General features: G+C 36.9%; 1 protein-coding gene across 3 annotated transcripts in view; it reads right to left on the bottom strand.

The window, feature by feature from the left end:
- NSUN6 (NOP2/Sun RNA methyltransferase 6) overlaps positions 1–14,375 on the bottom strand; it is a 57,516-nt gene that overhangs the window by 38,737 nt on the left and 4,404 nt on the right. For 2 of the 3 annotated variants that reach the window (XM_077897031.1, XM_077897029.1), the window contains exons 3-4: positions 12,295–12,374; positions 474–583 (exon numbers count right to left, since the gene is read on the bottom strand). In XM_077897031.1, the coding sequence (XP_077753157.1) occupies positions 474–583; positions 12,295–12,374 (190 nt within the window). The remainder of the gene's footprint in view (positions 1–473; positions 584–12,294; positions 12,375–14,375) is intronic. The other variant, XM_077897030.1, reaches the window with a different exon arrangement.

Genomic DNA, 14,375 nt, shown 5'->3' with positions numbered 1-14,375 from the left:
CCTGAACCACAGTTATTAAGCATATGTCATCAATTGAGTGAGTAAATTAAGAATATTGGCTATAATTTATTCCAATATTAAGATCCCAAGTTCCAACAGTTACCTTCACAAATGACAACAGAAGTCTGAGGGCAATGGAGTTAAGAAACAAAATAAAATTCCACTGACATCTTACACTCTATTAATCAATAACGATCCTCTAAACATCATCTCACACACTCTTTTATGGAAAGAAAAAAAAAACTGGCAAAAAAAAAATATATGGATGCTCAATTTGTTAGACCATATCTGATAAATCTCTTGCTGGCTATCCCTAATGTAAAACTTGGAAAATATCTGATAAAAGTAAATTTGAAATACATCTGAATGGTAGGTTTTTTTTGAATGGCAGTTTAATAAATTTTCCATTTGATAACGTACATAGATTTTAAAGAATCCTTTAGTGTACAGAAAGGCTTAAACATTAGACTTACATTTTGAAGTTGACACAATTCCGGGAACATAGACATGGGCTCCTCTTAGTACTGCATTGCCACACTGTGCTCCAACAATTGCTTCACAACGTTGCCTTTTTATATTCTTCCTAGGGATGTCAGATGAAGAATTTTAAGTGTAATACATCTCTAACCCCTACCAAACTTTTTAATGTTTCAATATAAATCTTAAATAACTTTTTTACTCTTGACTGTCCCAAAATGACACCACTAATGAATAAGAAAAAGCAAGCTGAAAAAAGGGATAAATATACAGAAAGTAGTTTAAAGAGGGGGATGAGGCACACTAGAGAAAAGATAAAACAGACAGAGGTCCATCTGGTGGAAGGCAATAAAGTGGCACCAAAAACAGTTTAATCATTTAAAGAGCACTGCTGTTTCCATAATAGCATCAGAAGGGAAGAAAAATAAAGGTCTTGTCTTCAAACACTAAAACAGACAACTTATAAGGAATTCAAAAATATTTCTCAAATGGTATATTGCTGCATGGTAAACCATTCACATTTTATATCAGACAAAGATGCCTTTGATTCTTCCTTTACTGTCCAACTTTTTTTTAGTGTTTTCCAATTTCTCACCTTCCATTCATTCCTTAGACCACTAACACCTGAGTATCACTTCTAATAGAAAGACTTTTTCAGAAATCAGGGAGTGTCCTATGTGATCAGCCCCAAATAAAGACTTCAAGCGCCGAGTTTCCCATGTGTGTCCATGGTTGACATCTCACGAGCGCTGTCACAATTCCCTGCTGCAGGAACAAAGTGTGCCCTATCTTCCTTCCGTGATCTCCAGATGGTAAAATCTCACTGAGCTCCTCAGCTTTATGCCACTCTTTTGTCTCTCATATTCTCACTGCTTGTTCCCTGTCTTCTTCTTAAAGAGGTCCATTTCTGGGGATCCCTGGGTGGCGCAGCGGTTTGGCGCCTGCCTTTGGCCCAGGGCGCGATCCTGGAGATCCGGGGTCGAATCCCACGTCGGGCTCCCGGTGCATGGAGCCTGCTTCTCTCTCTGCCTCTCTCTCTCGCTCTCTCTCTGTGACTATCATAAATGAATAAAAAATTTAAAAAAAAAAAAGAGGTCCATTTCCTCATGTTCCAAAACATGCTGTTTCTCTTCTCATTGCATTCTACCCTTGGCAATCTCAGGATTTCAATCATCACTAACAATAATGACCTGTGGGGATCCCTGGGTGGCGCAGCGGTTTAGCGCCTGCCTTTGGCCCAGGTCGCGATCCTGGAGACCCGGGATCGAATCCCACATCGGGCTCCCGGTGCATGGAGCCTGCTTCTCCCTCTGCCTGTGTCTCTGCCTCTCTATCTCTGTGACTATCATAAAAAAAAAAAAACAAAAAAAAACAAACAAAAAAAACAATAATGACCTGTGTATTCTCACGTTTGGCTCTTCTAGACTCTGAACTGGGATTTGTAATCACCTGCACATAGAAGTATGTTTCTCACAGTTACTTCAAACTCAACAAGTCCTAAACAATGTTACTTTACCCTGATCCCCCTCATCCTTGGCACATCCCAAATCTTTCATCCTTCTGTTGCCAATCTTGAACTAAGTGTTGTCATCTGCCTCGATAACCAAACTGGAAGTATCAACATCATTTTAAATCCCTTCTTCCTAAAACCTCAAATTCAACATTTTTGGTGTTACCAAATCATGCCACCTCTAATTCTCTGACAGGTCTTCTGGAACCATCCTCCAACACTGGACACATATCAGCTCTTACCTTGATTACTGATACAGCTCCTTGCCTTTTTTACCTTTAACTGTTTTCATATCTTCTTTATGGCTTTGGTACTCTCCAGTTTCATTCTGAAGTAGGCGTGGAACTATTTTTACTTTTGGCTTTAGACTCCTTGTCCTTTGATTTTTTTTAAGATTTTATTTATTTTAGAGGGGGTAGAGAAAGGCAGAGGAGAGGTAAAGAGTGAGTCCCAATCAGATTCCATGCTGAGTGTGGAGTGTGATGTGGGTCTTAATCCCACCACCCTGAGATCACGATCTGAGCTGAAAATAAGAGTTGGACACTCAACAGACTGCACTACCCAGGCACCCCCAGACTCACTGTACTTCTTAAATCTGTCAACAATTCCGAAAACTTCTAAATCATTACAGTTTTGAATATTGTTTCTCCCATTATTTCTAGTCTCTACATTTGCAACTCACTCAAATTACGAAGTGTCTTTTCATACTATTTTCGACTTGACTCAACTTCACATTTTTAATTCATCAATTTCAGCTGCATTCCAGATAATCTCCTACGAGTCTTCTACTTCAATAAATCTCCATCAGACGGGTCTAATGTACCATTTAACTCACTGAACAGGTTTTTTATTTTAATGATGATCTTTTCATTTCTAGACATTTTTTTCAATTCTATTCTTTTCCTCTTAGGATCTTTTATACTTTTGGGATGCTTGGTGGCTCAGTGGTTTAGCGCCTGCCTTCAGCCCAGGGCATGATCCTGGAGTCCCGGGATTGAGTCCCATATCAAGCTTCCTGCATGGATCCTGCTTCTCCCTCTGCCTATGTCTCTGTGTGTCTCTCATGAATAAACAAAATCTTTAAAAAAAAAAAAAAAAAAAAAGGATCTTTTATACTTTAGATTCTGCTTTGTTTTTTTTTTGTTTTTTTTTTTTTTATTTATTTATGATAGTCACATAGAGAGAGAGAGAGAGGCAGAGACACAGGCAGAGGGAGAAGCAGGCTCCATGCACCGGGAGCCTGACGTGGGATTCGATCCGGGGTCTCCAGGATCGCGCCCTGGGCCAAAGGCAGGCGCCAAACCGCTGCGCCACCCAGGGATCCCAGATTCTGCTTTGTTTTTAATTATTTTAAGAAAATTGATTTTAAAGTCTCTACCAGAAAGCTCTAATCTGCTAAAGTTTGGGGGGGAAACCTGATCTTTCCATTTGTGGTATATGCTGTTCTTACTTTAGATAGTATGAATCCTAATGTAGCTCTTAACCATGAGAATGGCCTGGATTAAGTATGTGCCTCTCAAGGAAGATTTTGCCTGGCTTTCCCCAAACCTCTCAGGAATTGGTTTGAGATCAAATTTTTATATTAATTTCCAAGATTATGGGTTTCATGCTACTTGGGCAGCATGATTTTGAATTCTAAACTTTTACAAGGTAGAGAACCAAAGCTCCACATTCACAGATTTGTTGTCTTCAACGTAGACTCTAAGTAAGAAAGATCCAGGGGCACCTGGGTGGCTCAGTCAGTTAAGCAGGTGCCTTCACCTTGGGTCATGATCTCGGGGAACTGGGATGGAGCCCAGTGTCAGGCTCCTTGCTCATCACGGAGTCTGCTTCTCCCCCTCCCTGTGCTTACCCGCACTCGTGCATGCTCCCTCTCTCAAATAAATAAATAAAATTTAAAAAGACAAGAGAGATCCAACTCTTTAATTATTGCCTTGTGCTGACTGGTAGGTGATATTTCTCACCTCCTGCTGTTCACACCCTATTATTAGAAGGAAAGCCCCTACATTTAGGAGACTAACCACCTCTTCTCCCACATCTTCCAACCCCAAAAATTTAGCTCACGTGTGTACTGTTGTTTTAAGTTATTCTCCATTCTAACCCCTGAATATCTCACTTACATTCTCAATCACTCAGTTGTGCATTTTATGGCCTATTTTTTATTTAGTATTTCTAGGTGTATATGACAGAAACAATTTCAGATTATCTAGGTTACCATATTGTTGGAAATAAAACACTTTGAAATGGCTTCCTAATTTGTTTCCAGTCTTATAATTATCTTCTTCTAAAATCTTTTTCAAACTTTTTTGACTGTAACCCAGTTAGAAATGCACTTAGTATTACAACTCGGTACACTTGTATGTATATGTGTATACACACATTTATACACACATATTTATATCAAATGTTTCATGAACACCTTCAGTATGGGCAGTGCAATATCATACATTATGAAATATCCCATTTCTTTCTAAAATGTTAAGAAAAAGACACTGAATTGATTTTGCAACATACTAATGGATCACGATCTCCATGCAGTTTGAAAAACAGCTTTATGCTTACTAGTATTCTTTGTCTCCTATGTTCTTAGCAAAAAAACTAAACATTTCTTAGTTAAAAGGAAAAAATCTTTTACACTTCACAGCTGGCCTCTTCCAATTTCTTCAACCTTCCTCATCTTTCACTATCCTCTCTGAAAAAGCAACTAAGTAGCCAAACCTGATCACTTTGTCATGAAGCACCTTACATTTTCTTGCCTCCATACTTTTGCTTTCTCTCTACCTCACTCTTAATCATCTTACCTCATCAGCCTAATGCCTATTCACCTTCAAGGTTCAACTGAAATAATAACTACTTGAAGAAAATCCTTACCAACTTCCTTTCACGCAGTACCTCTTATTGTGTGCTCTGATGGTACTTCATTCATGCTTTCACTGTAGCACTTTTGAGTCTGAGTCAGACCAAAGTTTCCCATTTTTAAATGAACCAACTGCATTTCATTCATCTTTGTAACACCCTTAGGTCTTACACATAACACCAATTCAAAAAAATGTCTTGGGAAATGGAACCTTATAATTTTAATCAGGATGTTTTTATGGGAATAACCATTTTATGAAGAGGACAGAAAGACAGACTATAGAAAAAAAGAGTTAATATAGCAGTCCTGAATTACTATCCTTTCCTTGGATAGCATGGTTACAAGGCTGGCCCTTGGGTGCCATCTGGGAACTTAGATTTCAGGAGGATATCTACTATTAACTGATAAGAATAGCTCACTCTGCTTAAATCATCTGTGCAAATAATACAGTTTATGGTCAACAATGACTTTCCTTCTGAGAAGCCAGAAAGTAGGCATGTGCCAGGCAGGGAGTGCCTACATGACCAGATCCAAATAAAAATCCTGGACACTGAGCCACTAATGAATTTCCCTGGCTAGCAACATCTTACATGTTGTCAAACCTGTTCCTAAAGGAATTGTTTCCTCTGTGACCCCAGTGGAAGAGAATTCTTTTAAGTTTTCAACTGGTTTTCCCTGTACTTTTTCCCATGTACCCCCTCCCTTTGCTGATTCAGCTTTAGATCACTTCACTGTAATAAATCATAATCACAAGTACTACTATATGCTGAATCCTTTGAGTCATCCTAGCATTCAGCATAAAGTGATGACTCTCTCTGAGTCACCCTGGAGAGTCCTCAAGCCAGGGAGTGGTCCTGGGGATCCCTCAACACTAGGACCAATTGTATAAAAACATAAGATGCCATATATGCAAGTATCAAGGTATAATTCAGCTTTGCTGAAAGCGAGAGTTTGAGGCAGCAAAGATAAAAGGAAATATAAGAGTTGATGCAGGGCCATAAAACATGCTAAAAGCTTGGTTTTTTATTACAATACTTATGAATAATAAAGAAGTGAATCAACAACATTAAAGAAAGAGGATTTTTCTGATAGTACAGTGATATAGATAGGAGAAAAAAATAGTATGAAGGTACTCAGATAAAGAAAAAACTGACAAAATAGCTTTAAAAATAAGATGTCTATGAATTAAAGAACTGGATTATGAGAATGTCCCACTAAGATATATAAATACAAACTTACCATTTGGCATTTTTTAACTGCACATATTCACAATTCCATACCAAAAAGGAGATAATGAGTATAATTTTAAGATGTTGTATATTATTTCATGCCAACAAATATTTCTTTTCAGGACTGCCATCTGTACTTAATCATAAATTTTTGTGAAATTCTTGAATATTCTATTGCATTTACCGTATTATTTCACATACATAAGCAGTAATTGAAATATTAAAGTGCTAATACTAGCAAAACATCTATGAAGATGGAAATCAAGCAGGCTGAGAGAAGTGAATCCAGCCTCATTTGGATCTCAAGAGAATTATGCTACTACATTAATTATTCAGTTGTGAAAGAAAACCTACTAAAAATATGTTGAGATTTTTGTCAAAAAGTGCTCTAATAAAAAAATGTAGATATCCTTGACATTGACCTAAAAAATTCTACTAATCTAAATGCAGTCTTTACAAAATGCTGTTTGGGATAGAACATCAAAAAAAACTCCTATTGAAAGGAGCCTGGCAACTCAGAGGAAGCTTTCCTCTTCCGACCTATATTGGCGCCTGTCAACTAAGAATTAACTTAAGGTCCCTGAAGTCAACAAAACAAAATTTACATAAGACAAAATCAAGTCATCAGTTTGAATTTAAATAATTTGTTTTATTAGATATGAAGATTTAGTGATCTACATGTTTTATTCCACATACCTAGAACAACACCTGGTGTGTAGTAGGAGCTCAATAAATTTTTGTCCAAAAAAAAAAGGAGCCTGGCATTCAATTTTCTAAGTTTTTCAATAAAGTTGATATTGATACCATCTACAATCATATTTTCAATCTCATTATATTACCAATGATAAAACCTTAAACATTAAAATATATTTGATTAGTATATTAAATATCATATTAAGTAAACTGAGGGAACCAGAATTTATGGTGAGAAATTACTTCTAAAATTGTTCACTATCTAAAATAAGGTTTAATCTATGTTTTGATATTTTAAATAGTAATAGGATATTGAGCTTCAGTAAAAGATCAGTTAAAGACTAAGAGCGTATTTCTTTATGTGAAGTCTGTAGAAATGGAGGAAAAAAACCAACAATCTGAGAAGAACATGCCATTTGTTAAAAAAAAAAAAAAAAAACTAAGAAACAGCTATATTCCCATTGAGGAGGAATAATTGCCTCACACAGAGAAATTTGGATCAAACCTAATTTTTCAACAGAGTATGAATGCTTCTGAAAAGGAAAGGCTCCTGAAGCTTAATCAAGTATTTATTACTTAGAACCCAGACCTGGGGTTCAGGTTGAGAAACAAGAATCTGAGAAGGTCTTGCCAGTGACCCAGTCATTGCAGAGAAAGCTGAATGAGAAACAGGACTGTCAGCATTGGCAAAGCAGGCATTTGTGTTTTCTCTGGCAAATCTTGATAAACTGCCTAGAAGTAGCTAAGGGAAGGGAAATAGCAGCCAAGTTTGGTGCTCCTCACCAGAGTTAACTAAGCAGAAATAAAAGTTAAAGCTCCGTACAAAAAAAAAAAGCTGTGAGCTGAAACTGCTCACAAAGAGCCTCGGTCTATCGGCTCTGCTCACCAGGATTAAAAAGGTGCCACTAGGAAAAACTTGGTGAAGATGTTTCTGAAGAACACATCTGTTTAGTTGTCTAAGCACACATTTTACTCATTCTATAACATTTTTGAGCAAACTGCAAACTAGATGAAGCTATGTGAATGCAACTGTTTTCCATTCTGTGAGTAGTAAGCAGAAAAGACTCATCCAATATGGGACCTGTATATAGGTAGTAGCAAAAAAATAAAATAAAATAAAATAAAAACCCAAGAAAAAGGGATCCCTGGGTGGTGCAGCGGTTTGGCTCCTGCCTTTGGCCCAGGGCGCGATCCTGGAGACCCGGGATCAAATCCCACGTCGGGCTCCCGGTGCATGGAGCCTGCTTCTCCCTCTGCCTGTGTCTCTGCCCCTCTCTCTCTCTCTCTCTCTCTCTCTCTCTGTGACTATCATAAACAAATAAAAATTAAAAAATAAAAATAAAATAAATAAAATCTTAAAAAAAAAGACAAAAAAAAAAAACCCAAGAAAAAAATTTTCAAATAGGTCTTTATATTTTCAAAAATAACTATAAGGCAAACTCAAAAATGAGATACAAGAAAAACAAGATAAAAAATCCAGAAAACATTGAACTGGAAAATAAATGAGAAGAAAGCCTCTGAAATAAGAGAGAACACAACAGGCTTGCGACTGCTATTTTTAGAAAGGCCTGCTTGCAAGGTCAACCCTGGGCTGGCATCTGGAAACGTGACTGGGAAACAGTTCCCACCATGTATTAAAAACCTCCCCTAATGATAAGAGTGGATTATTGTTCCTAAACTGTTTGTACAAGCAACGTGCTTTGTTCTGAACACCTGTTTTCCTGTTGGGAGCCTGCAATTTTGGTACATGCTGGGCAGAGGGTGCCCACATGACCAGTGCCTGATAAAAACCTTCGCCACTGAGTCTCTAATAAGCAGCCCTCCTAGACAACTATTTTACTCTTGTCACAATTTGTTGCTGAAGGAATTAAGCATGTTGTATTAACTCCATAGGGGAGAGGTCTCTTGGAAGCTTGTGCCTTGGCTTCCTCTGGACTTCGCCCCATGCACCCTTCCTTTTGCAGATTTGTTTTTGTGTCCTTTCGGGTAATAAATCTTCACCATGAGCACAACTACATGCTGAGTCCTGTGAGTCCTTCTAGGCAATCATCAAACGTGGGGGTTGTCTTGGGATGCCCCAACACAGGGAGTATGTGCACTGGAAATCCAACCTACAGAGTCCTAGGTTTTTGTTTTTTGGTTTATAAAATTTCTATTTATTTATCCATGAGACACAGAGAGAAAGAGGTAAAGACATAGCTAGAGGCAGAAGCAGGCTCCCTATGGGGAGCCTGATGCGGAACTTGATCTCAGGATCACGACCTGAGCCAAAGGCAGACAGACGTTCAACCACTAAGCCATGCAGATGCCCCCTTTTTTTTTTTTTTTTTTTAAGATTTTATTTATTCACTTGAGAGAGTGTGAGTGAGCATGAGTAGGAGCAGAGGGAGAGGTAGAGGGGGAGGGAGAAGCAGACTCCCCACTGAGTGCCAAGCCAAAGGTGAAGCTCTATCCCATGACCTTGAGATCATGACCTGAGCTGAAGGCAGACACTTAACCAACTGAGCCACCCAGGCGGCCCCTAGTGTTTCATAATAGAGAATATAGAAAAATATTCACAGAACTACTGGCCAACTTATAGCTAAAAAGTTACACTGTTTTTATTAAAAAAGAGAATAATAAAAATCAAGCTATATCCTAACACAGTTTCCTAAGTTCAGTGATGAAGAATTTGTAGATGTCCAAGCAAAAACTAAGATGCTGTTGGTGGGGGAGGGAGAGGATTTTTATTTTTTTTTATTTTTTTGGCCTCTGATGTTTTCACAGCAACACTTATGCCATAATGTTGTGAAAGCAATGTCGACAAAGTGCTAAGGGAAATAACCTGGGACCTGAAACTACTATAATCGGCCAACCTATTGTTTAAATATAAAGGCAACAGGCAATTCTCAAGCAAAAAAGTAAATACAGTGGAGATGAGAATACTTACTTTGGAGACGGGAAACAACTGCTGCAGACCTGATAAATGACTGTACTCACCAACCATGGGAATAATCAAGACAAAGAACTCAGGAATGACCTAGTCAGACTAAAAGCAAGCACAGCATCCATTTGAATTGTGCTTCTAGAACAACATTATAAACCTGTACAATGCTAAAGAACTAACACAGTAAACAAAAAATTGGTGGAGTTTAATAAAATTGGTGGAGGTTAGGGGAGATAAAACTTACGTGTAAGAACTTCCTCATTTTTCATACTGGAAAGTCATAAAATAATAATGATAATGAGTTTTAAAAACAAAAAAAAAGAATTGATTTGTTCCTTTTAGAAGTGAAAGGTATGTGAATTTATAATTCTAAATGATTTTTTGAGTACTTTTCTATCGTAACCCATCATTTGTATTTTATAACATATTTAACATTCTAATGAATAGCCTGGATCACTACAAAGAAAAGGATGAAAGGGTACTAAATTCAGAAAATAATTAAAGTTAAGTCATCATCCAAATATTTTAAATGAGCTAGCATGACCAGTATTAGCAGGAATGGAAGATTGAAGGGCACCCAAGTGGCTCAGTTGATTAAGCATCTGCCTTCGGCTCAGGTCTTCATCCCCCATTGGGCTCCCTGTTGTTCCCCTGCTTGTGCTTTATCTCTGTGTCAAATACATAAAATCTTAAAAAAAAAAAAAAAAAAAAAAGGAATGGAAGATTAAGAATCTCTCATATAGGGATCCCTGGGTGGCGCAGTGGTTTAGCGCCTGCCTTTGGCCCAGGGCGCGACCCTGGAGACCCGGGATCGAATCCCACGTCGGGCTCCCGGTGCATGGAGCCTGCTTCTCCCCTCTGCCTGTGTCTCTGCCTCTCTCTGTGTGACTATCATAAATATATAAAAATTAAAAAAAAAAAAAGAATCTCTCATATAGTGCTAGGAACATTAACTGGTAAAACTTTTGAGAAGGTAATACGTCTCACACTAAAATATGCCTAGACCAATGAACCAGTGATTACATGTGGTACCAATTTATCCTGTAGACATGCTTATGTAAGTCCACTAAGAAACATCCTAAGAATATTTATTGTTGGTAATAATGAAAAACAAGAAAAAACTAAATGTTCATCAACAGATGGATGAAAACAATGTTTAAAAAGTATGCAGGTAAGGGCACCTGGGTGGCTCAGGTCGTGATCCCAGGATCCTGGGATGGAGTCCTGCATGGGGTTCCCTGCAGGGAGCCTGCTTCACCTTCTACCTATGCCTCTGCCTCTCTCTTTGTGTCTCTCATGAATAAATAAGATCTTTCAAAAAAAAAAAAAGTATGCAGCTATTAAAAAGAATGAAATACATTATACAGAATCAGGGAGAATTATGGACATTTATCTTAATTGGGGTGGGTCTTGGATGCACAGCTGTACAAATTTGGGAAAACTTAGCAAACTGTACACTTAGTTAAGATCTCTCCATTTCACTGTCTGCAAATTTTACCTAAAGAAACAGAATAAGGAACTCACAAAATCCTTTTTTTAAACTGCAAAAGGAATAATGCTTATAGTAAAAACAACACAGAAATGTTACACTTGAAAATCTCCTCTTACTCCTTTTCCCCCAATCCAACCTCTTCTGAGTTAACCACTCAAAATTAACCTTTATTAAACAGCTGGCTTTTATATATATATAAAATATATATATTTCTATAAATTTTTATATATAAACTATATATATATATATGTAATTTTTTGTAATTACAAAAAAAATGTAATTATCCTATACATGGCAACCTCCTTTGGATACTTAATTACCTCTTATTGGTAAATTTCCCCCATTAAAAAAAAAAAATTTAAAAAAAATTTCCCCCATTAAAGCCCATATAATATTCCACCGCACAAATAAATCATAATTTACTGAACCACTGCTTTACTACTGACCACTAAATTACTTTCAAGCTTTACAAAATGAGCATTTTTCTACTTAATATAATTCATAGGGGTATAAAAATATTAAACCATAATCAGGGAATTATAACATAAAAATGTTCATATAACATAAAAATGTTCCTTGGGAATTGAACTCCCATTATAATACGAGAGCCTTTTTCCCCCCATTTTCAAATATATGCTTTCCAAATACATAAATGAGAATAAAGCCTGTTCTACTCATAGAACATACATAATAATTTAACATAACTGTGAATTAATGAATAAAATTTTATAAACACATAAGCTATGAAAGTAGGAAATATGTTGCTTTGTAGTGTTGTGGCAGCTCAAAAAAAGAAGTTTTAAATTAGCAGTGGAATTTCTTAATACATATAAATAAAGAAAAGAAGTTTCTTAGAAAGTAGGAGAAAAAACAACCAATCATTACACCAAATAGACCTAAAGTGCATACTTTCAAGGTATCTGGGCCCATTCCTGGCTTTTTGTAGTATCTTCCATGATAGAATATGAAGTCAGCATTTATGAATTTGTGAACTTTTGTCTTTATGAAGTTACTAATAATAGAGAAACTTAGTATTATTACCAAACAGTAAGAAAAAACCAGTGATAAATTTTTAGAAGAATTTAATTTGAAAATGAAATCATTACAAACCTGGGTCCAATAACAGGAATGAGCAAGACATCCTGAAGGTCTGGATGTTGAAGAATAGGAACACTTAATCCGTTAAACTGCTGTTAAAAATAAATAGAATTATGAAGCCACCAATATAATTGATAAATTTCAATTTACAGGTCTTTGCAGTATCATTACCTAGCAGAGCATGAAGCTTGGTTTAGGATATTCTCACTTTATTCCACATAAGGCTATAAAAAACAAAGACTACAAAAACAACTATGTTTTCTCTGTATTTTATTCCAAAGTATCTCGATTTTTTTTTTAATAAGGTCCAATTTTCTTTACAGGTTGGCTTTATAAAAACCCATATTTGCCTTAGGAGAATTATTTTGAAAATACAAATCCAATATAGTTGCATATAGTATTTCCTCTTTTATATAGTATTATATAGTATATTATTTTATATTTCCTTATATAGTATTTCCTCTACTGAGGAAATATTCTAACTAGGACATTAAAGGTTGAGATTATTAAATACTATTTATTGGGGATCCCTGGGCGGCTCAGCAGTTTGGCGCCTGCCTTTGACCCAGGGCATGATCCTGGAGTCCCCGGATCAAGTCCCACATCAGGCTCCCTGTAGGGAGCTTGCTTCTCCCTCTGCCTATGTCTCTGCCTCTCTGTCTCTCATGAATAAATAAAATCTTTATAAATAAATAGATACTATTTATTATATACCATCAATACTGAATGCCATGTCGGTTTTGATGAGGGAAATAAATGCTTATTTGATTAGTGAAATCTCCTTGATCAGTTCCCTTTCCTTCACTAATTGTTTGATGACCTTACAGCATCCAGACTGTGGCAAACAGATCCTTCCTAAAAGCAGGATAATGGATTCTGTCCTTTATTTTTGTTTTGTCTTAGAAGCACTATTTGCTTTACATTAGAAAATTATTTTATGGAGAGATCAGTCCTTCTCAAGTTAAGGCTTTCCTTCTCTTCTATTAGACGTTAAAATGATACTGAATTAAAACTCAAAAACCAGGGGCACCTGGGTGGCACAGGTTGAGTGTCTGCCTTCCGCTCAGGTCGTGATCCCAGGTCCTGGATTCAAATTCCGCATCAGGCTCCCCACGGGGAGTCCTCTTCTCCCTCTGCCTATGTCTCTGCCTCTCTTTCTGTATCTCTCATGAATAAATAATTTTTTAAAACTTTCAAAAACCATGCACATGCATAACTTTTATTTTTTTCTTTTATTTTTTTGCATAACTTTTATAAAACATAGTTTTTTTAGTTTAAAAACTCAGTGCATCACCTGCTTAGTATTTCCGCCCTATGCTTTGTTTAAAACTGCCTCATTAGGATCCCTGGGTGGCGTAGCGGTTTGGCGCATGCCTTTGGCCCAGGGCGCGATCCTGGAGACCCGGGATCGAATCCCACGTCAGGCTCCCGGTGCATGGAGCCTGTTTCTCCCTCTGCCTATATCTCTGCCTCTCTCTCTCTCTCTCTCTCTGTGTGACTATCATAAAAAATACTAAATAAATAAATAAATAAATAAATAAATAAATAAATCTGCCTCATTGAAGTGTCATTTACACACCATAAAATGCACCCATTCAACCATTTCTACTAAGCTTAAAGAATGGTGTGACCATCGCCACAATTCAGTTTTAGACCATTTTCAGTGCAGTTCCCTGTTCCCAGCTCCAATCCCAGGCAAACTTACTTTCTCTATAAATCTGCTTTTCTAGATACTTCAGACAAATGGAATCATACAATATGGAGCATCTCGTGTCTAGCTTCCTTCACTTACTATAATACTGTTTTTGAAGTTCACCAATGTTGTAACATGTTCATTACTTTTATTGCTGAACAATATTCCACTGTATGAATATACTACATTTTATTTTTCCATTCACCAGTTGACATTTGAATAGTGTCTCCCTTTTGGTTATTTTAAATACTGATACAAAGAATCATGTTCAAGCATTTGTGGGGACATAGGTTTTCATTTATCTTGAAATGAAAGAGGTTTCACACCTAGGAGTGGAATTTCTGGGTTGTACAATAAGTTTAACTTTTTAAGAGACTACAAAACCATCGTCCAAAGCCAA

Source organism: Canis aureus, chromosome 5, assembly GCF_053574225.1.
Source record: "Canis aureus isolate CA01 chromosome 5, VMU_Caureus_v.1.0, whole genome shotgun sequence".
NCBI classification, from domain to species: domain Eukaryota; kingdom Metazoa; phylum Chordata; class Mammalia; order Carnivora; family Canidae; genus Canis; species Canis aureus.
Note: the sequence above shows the minus strand (reverse complement) of the source record. Positions and strands in the feature narration are given on the sequence as shown.